The 21,335-nt window shown below is 45.1% G+C and overlaps 1 protein-coding gene across 3 annotated transcripts in view; it reads left to right on the top strand.

Moving 5' to 3' along the window:
- Positions 1-8,849: 8,849 nt before the first annotated feature.
- The window catches only part of SPAG6 (sperm associated antigen 6), a 50,259-nt gene continuing 37,773 nt past the window's right edge, over positions 8,850-21,335 (top strand). For all 3 annotated transcript variants that reach the window (XM_083406605.1, XM_083406606.1, XM_083406607.1), the window contains exons 1-2: positions 8,850-10,299; positions 11,078-11,173. In XM_083406605.1, coding sequence (XP_083262731.1) covers positions 10,275-10,299; positions 11,078-11,173 — 121 coding nt within the window. In that variant the 5' untranslated portion in view covers positions 8,850-10,274. The remainder of the gene's footprint in view (positions 10,300-11,077; positions 11,174-21,335) is intronic.

Below are 21,335 nucleotides of genomic sequence, written 5' to 3' on the forward strand. Positions count from 1 at the left end.
GGCGGTCATGACCTCCTTGGCTATCCCTTCTTCCAAGCTGCAATTCTTGCGTCGACAGAGACGCTTTTCTTCCGCTTAAGGGTGCCAGAAGGACAATCGAGACGATGCTCGCACCATTCCATTGATGCCAATGATGATATACAGTATGCACACGTACCCTACACATGCAGCTAACGCCTAGTCATAATGAAAGAGTGACTCAGCAGAGGAGTCAAGGCCAGCTAGGACTTAGGTCTCAATCAGCGCTGTAGAAATTGCGCGTCCTGCCAGGCACGTTGCATCTACCTCAGCGAATGCAAAACAATGACCTTGTGGCTCGGATGCACCAACAACGGGGGACGGGGGACACTTTATCGGTGGTGGTTTTTGGGAAACCAGAGCAGCAACAGTACCCAAAGCACACGATACAGGCTGCCATTCTAAGGCACTCAGCGGAGGGACTTCAATCCAGGACTCGTGGGGTTCAATTCTAGCATGTATCCAAACTGGCTTCCTTCGTATAATTTCTCCCCCATCTTTCCACTCAGTATTGGCCCATAAGCCGCTTTAAGCGGGTCCGGGGAGGCTCATCCCGCTGGCAAAGCCGAGTGTCCTTGTTTTAAGCAAATAAACAAATTATTGGGTTCGTGCCAAGTTGGCACCCAGCGCAAACCATCCACCAGCTCCCAGTGAAGCGACTCGGATGGCAAGCACCTTTACTTGCGAGTCAGCTCCTACGTTTCAGCAGAGCTTATTTCGAGGTGAAGTGCATTTTTATTTGTTGGCGTTGATCTATATGCAAGCTGCCTGAAAGCCAAATACACCGACTCAAGATGCTCGTGAATCGGGCCGACCGCTTCCCTTTGTGAACTGCTCTCCCCCGTGTGCCCACAGACAGATCAAGATAAACAAGCCTGTTAGGAGGCCTGATAGGCAACCCACGTTTTATCGGTCAGCGGTGGTTGGGCTGCAACTTCCACCATCGCTGGCCATTGACCATGCGTGTGTACAAGCAGTGGGGAGCAGCAGCTAGAGTGCTGGACCAGGGTTCAAATACCCACTTGCCTCTGTAGTCCACTGAGTGACTTTGGGCCAGTCACTCACCCTCCGTCTAATCTTCCTTTCAGGGTTGTCGTGGGGATTAAATGGGCAGGAAGAGAACCATGTCCCGTGTCTATTGAGCTCAGGCTTAGAGGAAAGAGTGAAGAAGAAGAAGAAGAAGAGGAGGAGGAGGAGGAGGAGGAGGAGGAATACAGGCTAGGTGTGAAGGGAGCTGGGGTCCAACAACATAGACGCCCCATTCTAGGGATTATAGGGAAAGAATTCCCCATCTGTCCACACGATTTTGCAAATTGCTTTGAGAGTTGTTGTTTGCAATCAAGTGGTGCATTTTTTTTTAAGTAAACAAATATTTTCCAGAAAGAACACATGATAGGACCCCGGGGACTGTAGCCACATAGTGCGGTAGGAATAAAAACACCAAAAGGTAATCAAAGTTTCCTTCCAACTGTGGGCTGAACAGAATAAAACGCCATCTGTTTTTCCCACCCACCTCCCATCACAGCTACTGCTTTTTAATGACTCAAGGCACGATATTGCTGCAAATATTTCCGAGAGATACACAGCTATCTCCTTGACCATTTTAAATTGGACTGCACACGTCAGACCCCTTCATCAGACCCGCGTTTCTCTGTGTGCGCCCACACTAAAGCTGCAATTCTAAACCCACTTATCTGGAGAGTAAACGGCACTGAACTTACTTTGGAATGATATAAGTTTCGGATTACTTTGCCAGAGTGCAACCAAGGAGGCCACCAGTTCAGTTTTTACTTCACCACATGGGTTTACGGCATGTCTCGGTTATTTCAACCTCAGCTATATTGGGACGGTGGTGCTGTCCTGCTTGAGAGGCGTGTGGCGTGCTTTGCACAGCCTTAAGCGCCATATAAATGCTAAGGAGCGTTAATGTTTCCTAAAGCCAACCTGGTGCGCAGGCTAGAATATTGGGTTTCCCACCACAGCCAGCCCAGCTTGGCACGACTCGAAAATAATTAAAAGCAGAGCAGAACCCTAAAGCTTGCTCAGAACCTCCTGAATCCGGATTAACCAATTCTTTAGCAATCTGGTTCTACTCACCATCGTGGTAGTTAAATGTCGGTTTTTTCTCTCTCAGCCTTTCAGTGCCTGCTTATGGGTGGGCAGGAATTTGATTATCTGTTATGAAATCCAGGAATAGTCGCTCGAATTAATAAAAGCAGAGTCTTACCTCCGTATAGAGTCTGGCTTGTGTGTTTAGAATGTGTGTTGGTTGCTCCAGAATTGAGAATAGCAGCAGTGGGGCTGTAAACTTAGCAAAGTCTGTGGTTCTTCCTCTCTGCTCAGCATTCAACAGCCAATCCGAAATTGAGTCCCATATTGAAACCAGATCAAGCCCAGTGACATAAACGGAACGAACATACGGATCTAGAACATGCTTAAACGGGACTCCTCCTATTTTGTTCTTCTGCCATTTTGCCAATTGCTTTCAGTTTTAGGCACTTAAAATTCCCACGGATTGACTGTATATCAATTCAGAGAGTGAATCGCCGACCGGAGCAATTATTTTAAGGGTAGGACAGTGCAACCCTATCCAACTGACGTATTTGGATGTACACCTATTGAAAGGTCAAGTGCTTAAACTCTGTGTTGCTACGCTCTTGTTCTTGGATATGCCCGGGCAAATCAACGAGCTGATATCCAATTGTTCACAGGTTCAAATCTCAACTCCGCCCTTGCTAGTAAGTAGATAAGTCTGAGACTAGGCGCTGCTGTCCGATTCCCCAGATCGTCTTATGAGATTTGGGAATAAAAGGAGCATACCTTACAGGGCTGTTGTAAAGATGAGTGCGGTTGCATTTCATTGATCACTGTCTAATTGTGATTTTCAAGGCCAGTGTGAGACTCACAGAAAGAGTTGGCGTTAATCTTTTCCATATATTTAGAATTCCTTGGACTTCTAAACAGCACAAGCGTTCGAATTAAAAGCTGATTTGTGTCCCATCACACATCAGGTTGTTCTGCTGGAATGAGGGCGATTTAAGGATTGATTTTAACCGAGACGTGTTTGTTGATTGGGCTCCATTCGACCAAGGGCATTTCACCAGGGCTGGCTTAATCGGGAAACCCATTCTTAGTAAAAGTCTCCAGCCTGGAACACATTGACTACGATCCTAACCGTACTTCCTCGTGAGTAAGTCTCGTCGAAATCGAAATGACTTACTACCGAGTAAACACGTTTGGAATTACGATAAATTATAATCCGCTTTATGAGGGTGTTTTGAGAGTGTCCCTGTCTGAATATCCAAGACACTCAAATAGACTCCTTTCACTCAGCTGGATTTAGGGAGCAAAGCTTGTGCGCTTAAGGTCTAGGACCTTTAATACTGAAAATTAATTCCTTGGTGAGTTGTTACCGAGGGACACACCCACCGTCAAAATCCTTTAGAAATATCAAACACTAAAGATGAGCACGAAATACAAAGGAAAAGGCTCTCCATCACTGCCTGAGGTTAAGCAATGGAGTCTCTAGGAGAAAAGTTGTGAGCAAGTTGTGTATGCGCGGACCAATGCGCGGATCCTCTTACAATAATGGGCGCCAGACCTATTCACTTCGATGTAACTTCGCTTCACAGTGTTTGCTTTGGGAGCAAGGGGTTTTGTCCCGTTCTGCTGTTGTCTGCAGTATTATCCATCTCTTTCCTCGCGAGACCAGCTTCATGTCCCCTTTTCTTTGCCGAGAAAGAAACAGTTAATCCTTTTTTTTAAAACCGAAACGCCGCCTGCCTCAGTCTGGCAAGAGAACACGGCTAATTTGAGCCTTCTTTATTTGCATACGAAGGCAATATGAACGGAGAACGTCGTCGGCAACCCGTTGCGACACATACTTCCAAAAACTTTTTAGAAGTGTCCCTGGGAATCAAAGGGAGGGCAGGCAAAGCGTTTATTTCCAAGCAAAGCGTTTATGATCTGGGTGTGAAAATTGCCTGACCATATATTTAGAATTCCTTTGACTTCTAAACAGTACAAGCGTGATGCTGGAGGGGAACATTCAACCTCAAAGGATAAGTAACTTTGCCTGAGATTTACACAAAGCAAGTTCTTATCTAAAGTGAAAATGTTTAAAAGTGTTCAAACTGTGGGCTTATGTTCTGGTAGTTTGAAATACTCAGAGGCTGGACGAAGTAGATTAAACACTGAGGTGTTATTATAAAAAGTTATTAGCAAATATATAATGTAATTGGAATAGCTGTGAAACTTTCAGAGTGTGCTGCTGATGTTAGGATTCATCCGATATTTTTTCACCTTGCTTTTAATTTCTTTTATGCTGCATGAGAACTTTGATTATATCACTTAATCTACTAAATTGTGGATCAGAGTTTGTCATAGTAGTAGCGTCACGGGCTCCCCCCCCCCATCCTAAGCATACAGTAAGGGATTTTTAAATAAGCCCAATTATGTAAATAGGAGAATTGGACATTCTTAATGGTGCAATCCTATGCATGTCTACTTAAAAGTAAGCGCCATTTGGGACTCTCAGGAAAACTGAGTACAGGATTGAAGATTAAGACTCCCCCGTTGGAACAAATGAGAGTTAAAATGCTTTGGCCTGGTGGGACCCCCACCGTGGGAAGAAACCTCATAGAAGTTAATTATTTTTCTTCTACCTATTCCCTGTGTTAATGATGGTGTGCGTGGGAACTTAAAAGCTCTCTTCAGCGAAGAACATTATTTAGAAATAAGTTATCCAGATCTGTTGTGACATGTTGCACAAATCTCTTCCTTTCAGAGACAGATCCTGTTTCCACGTCCTTGGGAGAGTCAGTAGAGTTCATTTCCAAGTATATGGACGTTCAAGTCTTGCATTTGTTTCTTACCCTCTACGTACAACCACACCAATATTTGCATATGCTTTTTAAACTGGCCTTACTCGTACAAGGTTAAATGACGGACAATAATGATAACCTTCACCTAAGAACATGGCCAATAAATTAACTGCTCTTCCAGGCAGTTGAGCGGGAAAGTTGAATTAGTGGAGGGACACCACATTAATTTGGAAACGAGTTCCACGAATTGCTGAGAATCCAGCCCAGAAACACGGACCACGTTCTCCGTCGGACCTGTCTAATCCAGATACTGATTCGTTTAACTGATTTGTGGACTTCGCTGCAGCAACCTTCCAGCTATTTACCTCGACATCTACTTTAAGAAGAGCTATTCGGGAATAAAGGCATCTAACTCTATCAGGCTGACAAATAACAGGTGCACGCTTGTAAAAGCGACCCCGGTATTATTTGGAAGCAAGGCTGCAAATTTTTTATTCCATAAAATAGGTGATAGACCTGCGAGCACACCATGCATTTAAAACACATTACTCCCCACCCCCCAACATCTGGGAACTGTCGTTACTATTATCAGAGCTACAGTTCCCAGCACCCTAGGTGAACTGCAGTTCCCAATATTCTTTTTTTGGGGGGTGGGGGAAGCCATGTGCTTTAAATATATGCTGCAAATATATCTTTAAATGTATCATTGCTTTTGTCCTAAATGTCAGCAGCATGCCGAAACATTACCTTTTAATGCAAGAAGTCCACTTTTACTACAACTTGTGTGTTTGTGCAAGTGGAAGTCTTATTCCTGAGATTGCTCGTAAAACAACGCAACTGACGTCGCAGTCCCTTCTGGCCAAGGGACTCGTCCCCCATCCGACGCAGCCGCATAGAGACGTCTACGACGTGCTCGCCAAGGCGCTCGGGACCAGCTGGGTATGTGACGCGTCACGTCCTCAGGGAAGCGAAAGCGATTTTATTAAATATGAAAGGCATCCTTCCGCCCTGCGCATGCGCACTGCCCGCCGCAGGCAACTCGGGATTCTCCTTGCTATAGACTCTGAACTTCTAAGAGGGATTTTACTTTTCCAGGGGGGGGGGGGGGTTATGTTGTTATGAAGCTGCGATCATCCCCGAATTTCTTGACCAGCAGAGAGAAGGAATCCTGCGGGGCTGCGATCCTTAAAATGCCAAACGGGACCCTTCCACTTCCACTATTTCCACCACTGAATTCAACAGAACTCCCTTCCGAGTAGACAGGGTTAGACTTGCCCTGTTCAGAGTCTCTTAAGAGGTTTGCCGTTTGCTGCAAAACTCCTCCTCGCTGCAGCGGGAATCGTAAGCTCGCTTACCCGGGAGTAAGTCCCTCGGGGTTAGCTGGGACTTACTTCCGAGGAAACGTGCAGCGGAGTCGGGCTCCGCGAGGATAGATCGGAGTTGGGGGCTGCAGGTGGGGCTGTGCGGTTGCTCGGGGGCGCCTGCTCTGCTTCTTTCCCCGGAGAGCCAGGCTGGCGGGCCGATCCTGTCTCTAGCCTGCAGGGCCTTCACTGCCGGGTTGAGCCGGGCGCGGCTTGGCCCAGAGCAGGCCGCTCAGATCACGCCGCCCCCTCGGGGCTTGGCGGAGCCTCGCGGCCTCCGTCGCCGATGCAGAATCGGGCTGTCGCCGAGGTCAACCACCCCAGCCAGACAGGAAAATCCTTTGCAGGATCTGAAAGCAGCCTATCCACACTTTGAATAGCTAAGTGGGCGGGGATCTCTCTCTCTCCTCACGCTATGCTTTACTGTGGTGCAGTGCAGACCCTGGGCATTATTTACTCAGAAACACCTAATGGGGCTTACTCAGTGGGCATAAGATTGCAGCCTTTAAATCGGGACCCGGCATCGGACTACAGGGGGTGTTTTCTTCCCCTGCAAACAGACCTCGATCCTACGTGGCCGCTGCAGCCCCCGCATTCCTTAGCACAGGGCAGATCTTTGGTGGCTTAAAAGAAGCACACCCTCTTCTTTTTATTTTGATAAGGTCTCGCCCTGCCACGTGACGCTTAAAAGCGCAGGGCAAAAGGCGCCGCAGTGGCCTTTTGCAGGGACACCTGAGTCTCAGGTAGGAATAAGAGGAGAGGTGCCCTTTCCTCATCATTGGTAGTGGAATGAAAGAAGGTTCTACGTGACGGTTCGATTCCAGCTAAATCTAGGAACTTTGTCCTACGTGTGAAATACGAACTGGATGTTTTGTATGCTTTCATAAGGGGGGAAACTCCACCCACCGCCTCTCAGATTCTTTCCTGAATTTACGAGCCAATGAGAGGAATCAGACAGTACGAGACTTTGGCTCAGAAGTCCAACTTGGACGGCCTGCTTGACCTTAATTGACATCCTCTCGGCCTCCTGCTCTGAAACATGAGAGAGTGGCTCAGCGGCGGACTAGACGCTGATGGGGAGGGGAAAGTCCAAGGTTCAATTGCTGGCATCTCCCAAGTGCTGCTGGGGGGGGGGGGAATCCCATTTGAAACTCCGGAGAGCCGCTGCCAGTCAGTGTCGACAATGCTGAACCAACAGATTCTGAATCCGTCCAATGCAGCTGCCTATTGATTTCAGGGAGAATCACTACCATGGAAAGGCTACCAGGGGCGAGTTGAAGATACTGTATGAGAAATTGTACTGCATTTGACAAGGTTACGCGGTGATACAGAGCTTACACAATAACAGTAATACATTGCCATGGAGGGGTTTTTTTTTGCGGGAGGGGGCCCGCAAGTGGCCAGCTATAAACGATCTCAGCTCCACACCCTGAAGCTTGGAAGCCCATAAGCAACAAACAGTGTCATTCGAGCAAGTATATCAGCATATATTTTAACGAGGGAGGAGCAGGACAGGGATATGAAAGACCTGAGCGTTATCTATTCCAGTTGAGCGGAGGCGAAGGGAGAAGAGAAGCCACGCTGCTTTCAAGGACGGTTCAGAGTCCCAAGATCCGAAGAGCGGGGTGCATGTGAACCCCAAAGGCATTCATTCCAGTGCTGGAAGAGGATCAGCTAGAGTCAGAAACTTTGGCTCAGAGGATTTGACCAGGCAGCAGCCGCTTTTGGTCGGGATCTGCCGGTCGTCAACTTGCTTCCAGCCCTGGCCGGCCAAAGGGCGCAGGCTGGCACTACAGACACTGGCACATTTTCAACAGCGACACCCGCCAGGCACAACCCAGAAAGAAAACGCAGGTGTCATGCATTCGGAGTAGTTCTTTCTATCAAGACACGTTCCTGTGTGTGTGTGGGGGGGGATGTAAAACTCTGCATGGGGGATTCTGGTCGGACACGCTTCCTTCCTGCACAACGTGTGAAGTGGCCCTCGCGTGACAATGGCAAGAGAGTTTGCAAGGCTTGGCGCAGAAGCTCTTTTACTGAGCTTTCCTTTCTTTCATGTCACATATGGGGGCGGGGGAGTATCCACAACATAAATGGAAAATTAAAATTAAACTCAGAAGGACAACCGTGCTATTAGCTTAAATCCTTGGAAGGAACAGAAACTCATTCATTAGAAGTTGGTTTTTTAAGGATTTTTGGCTACGGAGAGGAGAGGAACACACCAAAGTGAGTTTCGGGTTGTGGGGAATCTTCCCTTCGATAGTCTGACACTGTGCACACAACATAAATTTAAAGCACCCTCCCCCAAAAATGTCAAAAAAATCCAGGAATCTAGTTGGTTAAGGGTGCTGGGAACTGTAGCTCTGTTAGGGGTAAACTAGCGTCCCCAGGGAGAGGCCAATGCCCTGTCGATTCGCGACAAGAGCGTTTACTTTAAACTTCGCATCTAGCTCAAGCCCAGCACCGTATTGTATATCTGCGCATTAAAAAGTTACAAATAGTTAAATAGCGAGCACCTTGGTTTCATTCACTGAATACATAGAGGTGACTACTAAACGTGGAGACGGCTTTTTGTGCGTGAGGGGAGAGAGAAGAAAAGGGAAATAGAGAAAAGGGAAAGGGTAAAACAAAGTCGATGTTCATTTTTATTACTTTATTGCAGCTTTGTCCATCTAGCCCTTCGACACACGTAGGACACGATCAAAGCCAAATGCTTCGGTTTAACTGGTCTGGGGATCGCATCCACGCAACAATGAACCGCAGTATTAGGAAGGAAAGAGAGTTGAACTTAAACAGGACCAAGTCTGGAATCCTAACTCTACTTACCGGGGAGTAAGTAAGTCCTGTTGAATCCAGTAGGACTGACTTCGGAGGAGACATGGTTAGGATTGCGCTGTAAAGCCGCTTAGCGGTTGCCAGGTCACTCACTAGGGAAAATCGCTGTCTTTCATTTCAAACCCATCTAGAAGAATGACCTACCTTCCAGGGCAGCTCCGAGTAGAAGCCATTTTAAAGGCACTGCTTTGTTTTTAAACGAGGACTGAGACACTTCCGAGGAGGAAGCCAAGAGGGGCTGAGGATCTTGTTGCAAGGAGCTGGGGGCAGAAACCCGCGCGCGAACCACTGAGCAGAGTGCGCAGCAAGGTCTCCAAACGCAGATGAGCCGGATTAGCGCAGCAAAGGCACATCACTACAGTCTTCCATAATAAGATCACAAGTAACCCATCTCATGACCAAACTCTACCCAGTGCCTCCTTGCAAGCGGCACCCGCACACCCAGAGCGATGCCTGGGCAACTGCTTTCTATGCAGGAAGGTCCCCGGTTCAATTACCAGCATCTCTGGGAGAGGGAGCTCCGTCTGGAGAGGCGCTGCCAGCCAAGGTAGGCAAGTGCTGAGCTAGACAGACCAAATGGTCTTACTCGGTATAAGACGGTTTCCCCGCCGTTCCTATGTTCAAGCTCCTCCCATTGGCCTTAATGGCAATTGCTGACTCGCACTTGCTTCAGATGCAACGATCAGGTGTACTTAGTGCAAAGTATGCCTAACCAGGATCGCAGCCAACCTCAGCAGGGAGAGACTTTCTTTTTGCAGATCCAAGAGGCAAGGACGTCGCTTGGCGGCCTTTCCCAACGAGCTGGAGAAGCGCAGAGGGAGGGGGAGAAAAAGGGCTCAAGGAACGCTGCGTTAGGATCGCGTTGCGCCGGCCCTTCCGCGCGAGAGCCTAGCGCAAGGCGCGGCCGGCTGGCCGGCCTTCTCGCTCCGCGCCCGCCTGATGTCACAATGAGGCGCAGGCCGCGGCCTCCCTCCCGCCCCTTGATGGCGCCGGCTTCCGTTCGGTTGCCAAGGAGAAGGATACACACCGCGGCCCAAACTGAAAAGGCCCCGGGGGAAGACGGGGAAGCGCGGAGCCCGAGGGGCAGGTGGAGCTGCAGGACCCGCTCGGGTTTCTGAGTGGAGAGGCGAAGCGGAGGAACAAGACCCCCTCAAGGCCGCAGGGGGAACCAGGGGGCGAGACACCATCCCACGGGGACGCTGCCGAGGCTCTCGGAAGTGGGGGACCAGCAGGAGCCATGAGTCAGAGGCAGGTCTTGCAAGGTATTTCTATGGCTGGGTTTTGTGTACTGGGGGTTTCTGGGCTTTACAGTTTCTTGAAAAGGAAAGGGAGGGGGAGCGCGCCCACGCAACAGAATCTTCCATTTACCTGCGAGTAAACCTCATTGAATTAAATGAGACTTTCTGAGTAGTTCTGGTAATGTGTAGACAGGACAATATAGTAATCCTCCTAGGAGTATTTGCTACAGAACTCACTGGAGTTTACTTGTCATGAATTGTCTGTTTTTATATTTTATTCTGTTATGTACTGCTGTAATTTGGTTTCTAACCCCCTCCCCCCATTAATTCCTAAGCCGCATTGAGTCATAAAGTCAACCTATAAAAGTTTATGGAAATAAACTTTATGCATGAGAATAAGATTTGTTGAATTCAGTGGGGCTAACTCACAGGTAGGTAAAGGTAAAGGTAAAGGGACCCCTGACCATTAGGTCCAATTGTGGACGACTCTGGGGTTGCGGCGCTCATCTCGCTTTACTGGCTGAGGGAGCCGACGTTTGTCCGCAGACAGTTTTTTCCGGGTTATGTTGCCAGCATGACTAAGCCGCTTCTGGGGAACCAGAGCAGCACCCGGAAAAGCCGTTTACCAGTAGGGTTTGGAATACAGCCTTTGCTTCTTCCTCAGGACAGCTTGTGTCATCATCTTTTCTTTGATCTATAGACTCTACAAGGTGTCACAATACATTTCCTGCTTATCTGGGCCTGTATCTGATGTGTGAAGGCTTGCCCTCATTGAAATGCACTTATTCTGCCTTCTTTGCAGTCTTTGAGCAGTATCAAAGAGCCCGAACGCAGTTTGTTCAGACTGTTGCAGAACTTGCTACTAGGCCGCAAAATATCGAGACTCTTCAGAATGCAGGTAAACAAACAAACACAACAAAAAGCAGTTCTTCAGAATTAAAAAATGCATAAACCCTTTTGTTTATCTTACCATAGAACTGAGAGCAGTCTGATACTTTGAAGTCCCCTTCCTTATTAGATAGCTTAAAGATGGTCCAATAAAATGAGCAGGTAAGGCATATGTCTATCCATTCAAGTCAGCTGAAATATTAGCTTCATATAGCCACACATTGCACCAAGGGAACTCCCCACATGTGTGACTATTTACAAGCTGTTTGCAGACTATTTCAAGTAATGAAAGACAGAGCAGGGGTGGGGACTGCAATTCACCACTCAGTGCCAAGTCTTTCTATTCTAGGCATTGCTGTTAGAAGAGGAGGATATAAAACAGGTATTAATTGTACAGTACTTAATTGCCTTCTCAGGGTGCTACTTGAAACAACAGAGTAAATAAACTGTTTTCAGAATTCACAATGCTGCTTTTCTAAAATACGATTTTTCCCAGACAAGCAAATCTTATATCCAGAGAAGACATCACTATGACACAAAAAGAAGTTTTATGTTGGTTTTTAATTTAATTTTATTATCTTTAAAACATATATATAGTCCAAAACTTGGTTGCCAAAGTTTACATACATACGCACATATATAATGTTATTTGTATGTTGTCTTTCCATAGTTCAAATCATGCTCTAGGTGAAACATAAAAAAGCGTGCATAATTACAGTAAAACAAAAGTAGCCATAAACAATAAGTAAAACATTAAAAAATTTCACAATCAAATTTCACAATTTCAACATTAAAAATAAAAAATCTAAAATAAGGATGCAGTTTTTAAAATATCAATAGCAGCAACGGCTTCCTCATACCTCCTAAACAATACCCCAGCCCAAGAGTGTGTTCAGCAGCCTCAGCTTTCATAGCAGGAGTCACTTACTGCCCTCCCTCCCAGGCCAGATTACAGAAATGTTACTTACTTGGAGAGTGATCTATTTAAATTTTAATATTTTAAGTTTTAGACTGCAAGTCTAATCACAGTTACTAGAGACAAAGCACCATGGAATGTAATAGGACTTCCAAGTAAATATGCATAGGATTGTTCTGCTAGGCTACAGTCCCATGTCCCAGAACATAGTGGGGGCCGGGCTACTTCTGAAAAAAACAAACAACCTCATTCATACGATGGTGATGCTAAAACAATCCTAAGAACTTCACCAAATATAAAAATGCACATTCTTTTAATTTAGCCGATCTGTAGTTTATAAATAGTGACATGATTTGTTCTTGCGGCCTTGTGTGTATGTGTGTGTGTGAAATCCCACGTGCTTGATTTCTTTCATATTGACTATTCATGGCATAGTGCTCACAAACAGCAGCTGATGTTTATACCTGTAACTAGACTGTGCTTTGTCAGACTGCAGATGGAGTAGGTACTGACATGATTGAATACTCCTCAATACAAAATAATAATAAAAATCCCTTCATATAGAAGATGTCTTACAAGAGTGATGTAAGAGCTCTTGGACCCATTCATGTTCATTATATATTTGTCAATATTCAACTTATATCTGATTTTCATAAATTAAATCAGTTGAAGTCACTAATTCCTGAAACCCTTTCATCTGTTGTCTGCCATAAGTCAACCATGCAAATTTTGTGAGTTTATGCATTTTTGCAACCTTTCAGGATTTCCCCAACCAATCCTTCTCCTGTTCTCCTACTATCAACATTTAAACTGTTGTTAGTAAATTCCTAACCTAGTTCTTTTTCCCCAGCATCAGTAACCTTACAAAAAATCTTAAGCTGGTAATATGTCTCTTCAATTTTGTAAGATGTATCTTTTCAAATTGAGCTTTTATCACGAAGTGCCCTGGGAAAAGGAAGAAGAAAGAAACACATTTTCATATCAATGGGCTTTGTGTTAAAATTATAGCATGTTAAGGTATGTTCTTAAGATGGGCTTTGAAGGTGACACACACTAAAAAAAGAGCTGTCGCCTTTAAAACCTAGTGTAAGAACCTATCTTAAAATGCTGTAATTTTGTGCATTATACTCTTGTGGATAAGAGGTATCAGAACAAGGCTGTAATGTGTGTAACCTTCATTGAGGAGTTTTTTTAAATAAAAAAAACATAATGAAGGTGTTTGCTTCAATAACAGCAAATCATGGTTTAAGGGTGCAATATCCAGTGTAGAAATACAATGAAAAATTTTTAAACTTGAAAAAACTGTTTCTCTAAAAAGAACCCTTGTTCCAGCCCTGAAAATAGCGCTCACCATCACTGAAATTCCTCTAATTTCAGATTACAAGTTTTAATTGTTAATGAGAAATGATTACGGTAATATTTCTATTTAAGCCCCATACTTGTACATCTCAGGCTATCTCACTTTTGTGAGATTTTTCATTTTTTTTAAAAAAAATTAATCTGTAAGTGTGTTTTAAATAATGATTGCAAGAGAGGAAACTCTTTTAAGAATTGCAGCCATTGAGGTATGAAAATACAAGCTGGTTCTTAAATGCTGAAGGAAAAAGAGGGATATAAATAAATATTGTGTTTAACAATATGGTTGCTATGGCTGATGAAAAATGTATAGTTCAAAAACTGGTGATGTATCTTAAATCATATGTTCACCGATAAAAAGTATACTTTTCACTTTTTCAGTTATATTTCTCATACTTCTTGCAGCACCTCTGAGTATGTTGGCATCTCCTCATGTTGGAAGGGACCTGTATGTTGAAACAATGCAAAGAATTTTGATGACTCAGCCTGCACATTTACCACCCACCATGCTGAATGTAGCTCACACGCCCTGACACAGTGGTCTACCTGGAGCTCAGTAAACCTTTTTGTTGCTGTAGTCTCAATCTTCAAAAGCAGAGGGGATTATCACTACACTACGTAGCTAGTGAAGTTTTCCATATGCCACAAATTGTGCAGGTCTGATTTACAAATATGTAGTGTAGAAGGAGATACAGTATATCCTTTCAAGACAAGGACAACTCCTTTAAGTAAGGACGTTTGACAAACTGCAACTAACCAAACTGGGAAATCCAGTTTTTACTCAGTACAGTTGCACCTTGGAAGTCGAATGCCTTGCGAGTCAAGCCTTTTGTCTCCCGAATGCCGCAAACCTGGAAGTGAGTGTTCCGGTTTACGAACGTTCTTTGGAACCCGAACGTCTGATGTGGGTTCCGCAGCTTCTGATTGGCTGCAGGAGCTTCCTGCGGCCAATCGGAAGCAGTTCCTTGGTTTCCGACGTTTTGGAAGTCGAACGGACTTCCAGAACGGATTCCGTTTGACTTCTGAGGTACGAATGTAGTAATCAGGTGAAGTAGCACATTTTAGTGTCATTTTTTCAGTCTTTCTCAGAATATAAGGCCCATGCATGGAATGGTGAACTATGTCAGTATTTCTACCAGTGTGTTCAAGGAATACAGATTCTCCCCCCCCCCCGCTGGTTTTGGGTGCTTAACACTCCTCATCACACTCCCATGCATAGCTCTTTCCAGTGCTTGTTAGTCTCTTTCTTCATCACTAAATTAACCTCAAAGAAATGACAAGCATAAGAACATATTTTTCCACTGTGATTATTCTTGACTAAATATTTGTTGTTGTTAAAAGTAGGATTTTCTTGTCCAAATCTTCTGACTGTAATGAATTGGTACAGTGGTCATATTTTGACTAGAAACTCTTACGGCAGAAAATGAGCGTAGTTAATTATTTCCATAAAGGAATATGAAATTCAGTCTGAGAAACACTTGTCTAGCCTACAACAGAGAAATCTGTTATGCTGCCTCTAAATAAAAACCAAGGCTGGAATGAAGCTATTTATATGGCACTGAAAAGGAAAAGAATTGTGATTATCTCCTTCTGCTATCAGCTTATCTATCACTAAGAGTTTTCCCTTCATACATACAACCAACGTAAGAGAATTGAGCTCGGGAGCAACTCCCTCTTCCCAGGGTTGGCCCAATATATTTTGCTGCCTGAGGCAGGGGAGATGCACCTTCACCCGCATTTCCACCCACAACTCCATATACAGAAGGCAGGCAAATTGGCAATTGAATCTTAATGAAATGCTAGTGATGGGAGGGTGTCTTCAGTTGCACCTGAGGGCAGCAGCGGGTGCAGGGTAGGCCACGTGGCACATAAAACAACTGCCAACGCCTTGCTGCTTCTACCTATGGTTGCCTCCTCGCCTAGCCTAGTGGAAGGCACGCCCCTGATTCTGCTGGTTGTGCAGATTGGCTGGCCTTCTGACTGTCATGAAGTCATTTCCTGTTCTGTCGCCTGGAGCAGTATATAAGCTAAAACACACACCCTAAAGTGGCTATATCAAAGTGCCAGGCAAGCATTAAATCAGATAAGCATACCAGGCCTTGGGAGAGGGAGGGGAGCCTGAGCACAGCATGGGGGTCATCCATGATTAATTTGTAATCAGAGCTTACCCCACAACAGAAGAAATCTGTGCTGTCTTACTGATCCACACCTGAAGTGCGTAGTTGCATAAGACCCAATTCTAATCTAATATACAGGTTTTTCAGTAGAATTCGGTTTAACATTAACAAGACGGAGTGCCATGCTCCTCTTCAGCTTTTCAGCCTGCCAGCCATGCTCTCCTCAACAAGCATTCCATTCTCCTCCTCACCCAGTTTTCTGTTCCCCACTGGGCACTGAACATGTTCAGTCCCGATTGAACCGATTTTTGGGGTGGCTGCTTCTTCTTCTTCTTCTTCTTCTTCTTCTTCTTCTTCTTCTTCTTCTTCTTCTTCTAATTCTACGAACCCTAGATGTTCCCCCAAGTCTGCTGATACATCCCTCTTACGTGTGGATTTTGTTGCTTTGGCTACAGGAGGAATAAAACATCATCATCATGTTCATCATTTTATTTGTATGCTGCCTTTCCATAGTTAAAACCATTCTCAAGATGGCTTACAAGATGACAAGATTTACATAATTACAAACGTAACGAAAGCCACAAACAAAAAAGAAACCACATCAAAAACTACACAATCAAATTGAAATCATTTCCACATAAATCCTAATAATATCTAAAAATGAATATGTATAAGTTAACAACGACAACCCCCAACAAAACAGCCTAAACAATACCACAAGAATTGTCTAGCAGCTTTTGTAGCTGGAGTCAGTCAGTCAGGCCAGAAAAGCAGGGAGCAGATCTTCCAGGGCTCACAGCCAAGGTGGTCTCTGACCTCTTCAATAGCCTCAGCTTTGACGAAGCCCTTGGAATTTCATTATCAGAGGGAGCAAGTAGGGCCACACAACAAAATGTTGTATTGTGTCCCTGGTGTGTGTGTGACCTGATCCTGTGGCTAAGGGGATTGAAAACAAGCAAAAATTAATATCAAGAAAGAGTCTGTGCTCTAACTTGGGTCTTAAACCATCTGCAAATAAAAAAAGAAGTTTTTGAACATTTTAAAAGTGTAACCAGTCTGCATCCATTCAGTACAGCTTAAGGTTGCGGCATGCAGTTGAGTGCTTGATTTGGCCTAGAGGGAGGGCAATGTAAGTAGAATGACCTTTGCTGCAACCTGAGAGATATGTGAGACTCTTGATGGGAAGTGCAAGCCAGCCTTAGCCTCATTTCTGCCTTGCAGTGTTCACAGTGACATTGCTGGGCTGCTGTAAGCTACTTTCAGTGCAGCCCTGCACTGAAAGTGATAGGAGTAAAGCAGTGAGTTATACTGGAGAGTTGTTGTTTACTACTGCCCAGCCTGCAATGCGGGGAACAAAATAAAGGGTTGTTACACTCTCTCAGCTTCAGTTCAACTCCCCATGAGCCGTAGGGTATCTAAATCACTGGACAACACTGCAAGGTTCTTGTGAACCAGTCAGAGCCTAGTATGCAGCGTGAACTATACATGTCTGTCATCAGCCATTTTGGAAAATGGACTATTAATTGCATTTGCTTGGCATTTGTAGGGTTGTTCTTTTAATATTCTGTACTAAATAAGAACTGAGTTAGAAAGAGTGGGAAGTCTTTTCTTTGCTGCTGCTGTGTGTGTGGCGTGGACACACTGTTGCCCAATCGTAGCTATATTAGAATATTGAATTTCTCCATCAATTACCATAGGCAGCTCTCATTTCCATCCCTGAGGACATGTAAAAATAGCTTCTCAGCGTGAGCCAGAAAATGACATATCCAGACAATGAGATTGGTCTGTCTAAGCTTTTTTATATCTGTTTGTCTCTTCCTCCCTTTTTAGCTCTTCTTTCTTAGCATTTGGTTTCTGTTTCCTCCCCAGCAATCAGTACACATTTTGTCCCCACTGAGTGTGTATAGTCCCTCCCTGGGTTGTTTCGGGATTCCCCTCACTTAGGTTTTCCCCCCATACTTTTTTTTTGTGTGTGTGTGCTTCTGAAAACCTTGGGGTTTTCCTGAGTCTGCTGGTTCTTCCCTCTCTTGGGCTTGTCACTGTTGTTTCGGTTTCAAAAGTGCAGGCGCTCTCTGAAATTGGAAGTAGGATATAAAATGGTGTTCTGATGTGCTTATTATCAATAAAGGAATTCCAGCATAAGAATACAACCAATCATTTGGTGTAGGGGCTGGAACGTGACTATCCCCAGTGAGGAAAAGACCAGCATATTTATTCAGAGTGCAACTGTTTTTAGAAAAGATATAGGCACATATTTTAAATTTGACCTTTTAATTTTTCTGTGATGTTGTTGTTCACTGTAATGCTTTTATTGACCTTGATCTGCCTACGCCACCTTGGTAATTTTCAAAAAGGCGGTGTAACAATACTGAGAGCCAAGTGCTGTGTAGAAGGTCAGAGTGTAGGACCAGGGTTCAAATCTTCCCTTAGCCACAAAGCTCACTGGATGACCTTGGGCCAGTCAGTGTTGCAGCCTAACCAGCCTCATAGTCTTGTTGTGGGGATTACCGTAATTGAGGAGGGGAGAAACCATGTAGGCCACCTTGAGCTCCTTGGAGAAGTAATAATAAAAAAAGTAAACGCAATAAATAAATATAGGCGGTATTCAACTAAGTTTTACTCCAAGTAGTCCTGCTGAAATTAATAAATGTGACTATGTTAGGTCCATTAATTTCAGTGGGTCTACCCTGAGTAAAATTTACTGCCCATCAGTTTCAAAGCTGCACTGCACAGGCGACTGGATTCTCTGCTACGTTTCTTGGGATACTAATCTTGGATCCCGCTGCGGATTTGTTCTGCTCCTTCAGTAACAGTCGGCAGTTGTGATAACAGATATATGGTACTAACTGAGTTTAAAAATAGAATAGCCCAAGTTGCCTCCAGTTGCCTTTCACAGACAGGTCTCTGCACTTTTACAGTGAATGCAAACATATGCAGAGATCCTCTCTATGTGGTTTGGGTTCCATGTTATAGAAGGAAGAGGAAGAGGAAGGGGGAAGACTGATTATCTGTATATTCCTCTATCAATCTACTGATCTAGACTACTTGCCCACCTATCCCTAGAGGTTTGGGCAGGCAGCTATACTAAAACGAAGATTCAAATCTGTAAATAAAATATGAGTCAACATGCCACAATACAACATGGGAATTTAAATAACCCCAATGTTAATTTAAGTCTCACCGCCCCGCCCCCCCGCCCAGTGTTCAGGTTTGGTCTTTGCTAAGTTTCCAGGGGAAAATCCTTAGCTGTGGCTTAATCCCTATCACACTGTCATTTGCGGCAGAACCACAGTGTATAAAAGCCAGTGCTTGAATTCTAGGAGGAAAGGAGGAGGCACTTTAGGGAAATCCATATTCCATCCCCTGTCCCTCCTCTCAATATTAGCTAAATCATACCCCACCTTCCAATAATGGTAGCTGGGAGGGCACCACAAAATTACTGCCCCCCTGTAATTTTAATACTGATAAAAACGGTTTTGGGGATCAATTTGGACCATTCCATTTGCGTAGCGCTGTCAATACCTGAATGAAAGGTAGTCTAGTTCCTTTGCTTTGTAGTGGTGAAAAGTCAGCAAGTCATTTCCCATCCCATTGCAGCAGTAAAAGCAGCCATCCTTGTTGATTGTCTCACAGCTGGCAACATGCAGCCTTCAAGGGAAGAGCTCCTCTTGGGGATAGCACGCTGTCGTATGTGGGAGAATGTGATGCATTTAGTTTAGAAGCCCTTTTGCCACCATATCCTCCTATGTAGACTTTTCCTTGTGTTCTCTTGGGAGTGCTACTCTTCAGCCCGATGAAAGGCTGCAGATGTGGGATGCTCAGGTCCCGACATATGGAGGTGGCATGGGGGGGTGGGGAGAAGCACTTCTTCTGATGAAAATGCTGCTAAAATATTGGCAAGCAATTTGCCCATCAACTTTTTATTTCTGCCCTGCTGTGATTTATGTTCCGGGTCTGTTTCTGCGTTTAATATTTTCTTTCAGGCATTGCCTTTTAAGCATATCTATATCCTTTTGGCAGTTTCAGATCTGGAGGTTTGGTCTCAATATGCATCATTATAGGCAGCTGGTGGCCAGGCCTTTTAAAATGGGGGGGGGGGTAAGTATCTCTTCTGAGCCCGTCAGCACTGATTGCAGGCACATTTCCAGCGGTGTATCCTTGCTTGCATTTAATCTCTCTGAAACTATCTCTGTACTCTCTTCCCCCAATCAACCGTAGGGGAGTTTTAGAGCCCCCTGTTTCTTAGAGTCCACAAGCGCCGCTGGGATTTTATCCTCATGAGAATATAAGATTACTCTCAGAATATAGAATACCCTTCCGCTTTGCATGCAGAAGGTGACAGTCAGTGTAGATAATACTGAGCAAGATGGACCCGTGGTCTGATACAGTACAGTGGTACCTTGGTTCTCGAACGTAATCCATTCTGGAAGTCCGTTCGACTTCCGAAACGTTCAAAAACCAAGGCGCGGCTTCTGATTGGTTCAGGTGCCCTGGAAACAATAGACGACAGCCGCATTGGACGTTTGGCTTCCAAAAAACGTTCAAAAACTGGAACACGTACTTCCGGGTTTTTGGTGTTTGGGAGCCGAAATGTTCAAGTACCAAGGCGTTCGAGAACCAAGATTCCGCTGTATTAGGCAGCTTCCTATGGATGGAGAGTTTCGTCTCCCCAGGACTGTCCTAAGACATTTTGCAGCCTGAGGGAAAGGACTGCACAGGGATTTTGACAGTTGGGAGGGACAACTCACCTGTCATTCAGCTGACTTCATGAATCAACTACAGTGGTACCTCGGGTTGCAGACGCTTCAGGTTACAGACTCCGCTAACCCAGAAATAGTACCTCAGGTTAAGAACTTTGCTTCAGGATGAGAACAGAAATTGTGCGGCGGTGGTGCGGCGGCAGACCCCATTAGCTAAAGTGGTGCTTCAGGTTAAGAACAGTTTCAGGTTAAGAACGGACCTCCAGAATGAATTAAGTTCTTAACCTGAGGTACCACTGTACCCCTCAAAGTTGGCTCACAGGGGTGGGGCTCACAGTTAACAGTCTGTCCCACTGAGCCAAAAAGGTTCCCCACCCCTGCTGTGCTGCATCTGAAGACAACAGATTACCTTAAGGCATACAAGTCAGGTTGTGTCTGGGGACCACAGCTCTGACCTGTTATCCTACAAAGGGGTTTAGACGCTCCCACACTTTGCAGTTGCTCTCTTCTCCTCCATCATGGAAACATTTCTCCCTACCTCCTGGTTGGTTGGTCTAAATCCCTCCCGCCCCCCTCTGAAATCCTCATTCTTCTATTTCTCCTCTTTGCCTTTCCCTCCATTAGTTAAGGCCTTACCTAAGCCACAGCATTGGACAGGGCTTTCTCCTCTTGCCCCAATCTCCACCTGTACATCAGTGATGGCCTGCAGACCCTGAGGAGGGGGTAAAAAACTGCAAGGAGGCAATGCCACCTTCTCTCTCTTACATGCCACCAAGCCCAGCTCTTAGTTTGGGGTCCATCAGGTTTCAGGGGTACTGGGCAGGTTTTGGTTTTGCTATTGTATTCTCGGAGTGCTTTTTTTTTTTGCATTGGGACAAATGGCAGATATTTTCTGTTGTGGGAAAAGGTGTGCTCATTCAACAACATTGTTCACGTGTGTTCTAAATGATAAGAACACAGGAGAGTGAGACTTGGCTAGGGAGGATTGCTAAGGATGCATTTTGGAAGTGGTTGCTGTGTTGCAGGGGAGAGGGGTGTGAGGATGTAGCTTCTTTCTCCATTCTTTTGTTTAGGTACTAATGA

The sequence above is a fragment of the Podarcis tiliguerta genome, assembly GCF_965153285.1.
Source record: "Podarcis tiliguerta genome assembly, chromosome: 12".
Lineage (NCBI taxonomy): Eukaryota > Metazoa > Chordata > Lepidosauria > Squamata > Lacertidae > Podarcis > Podarcis tiliguerta.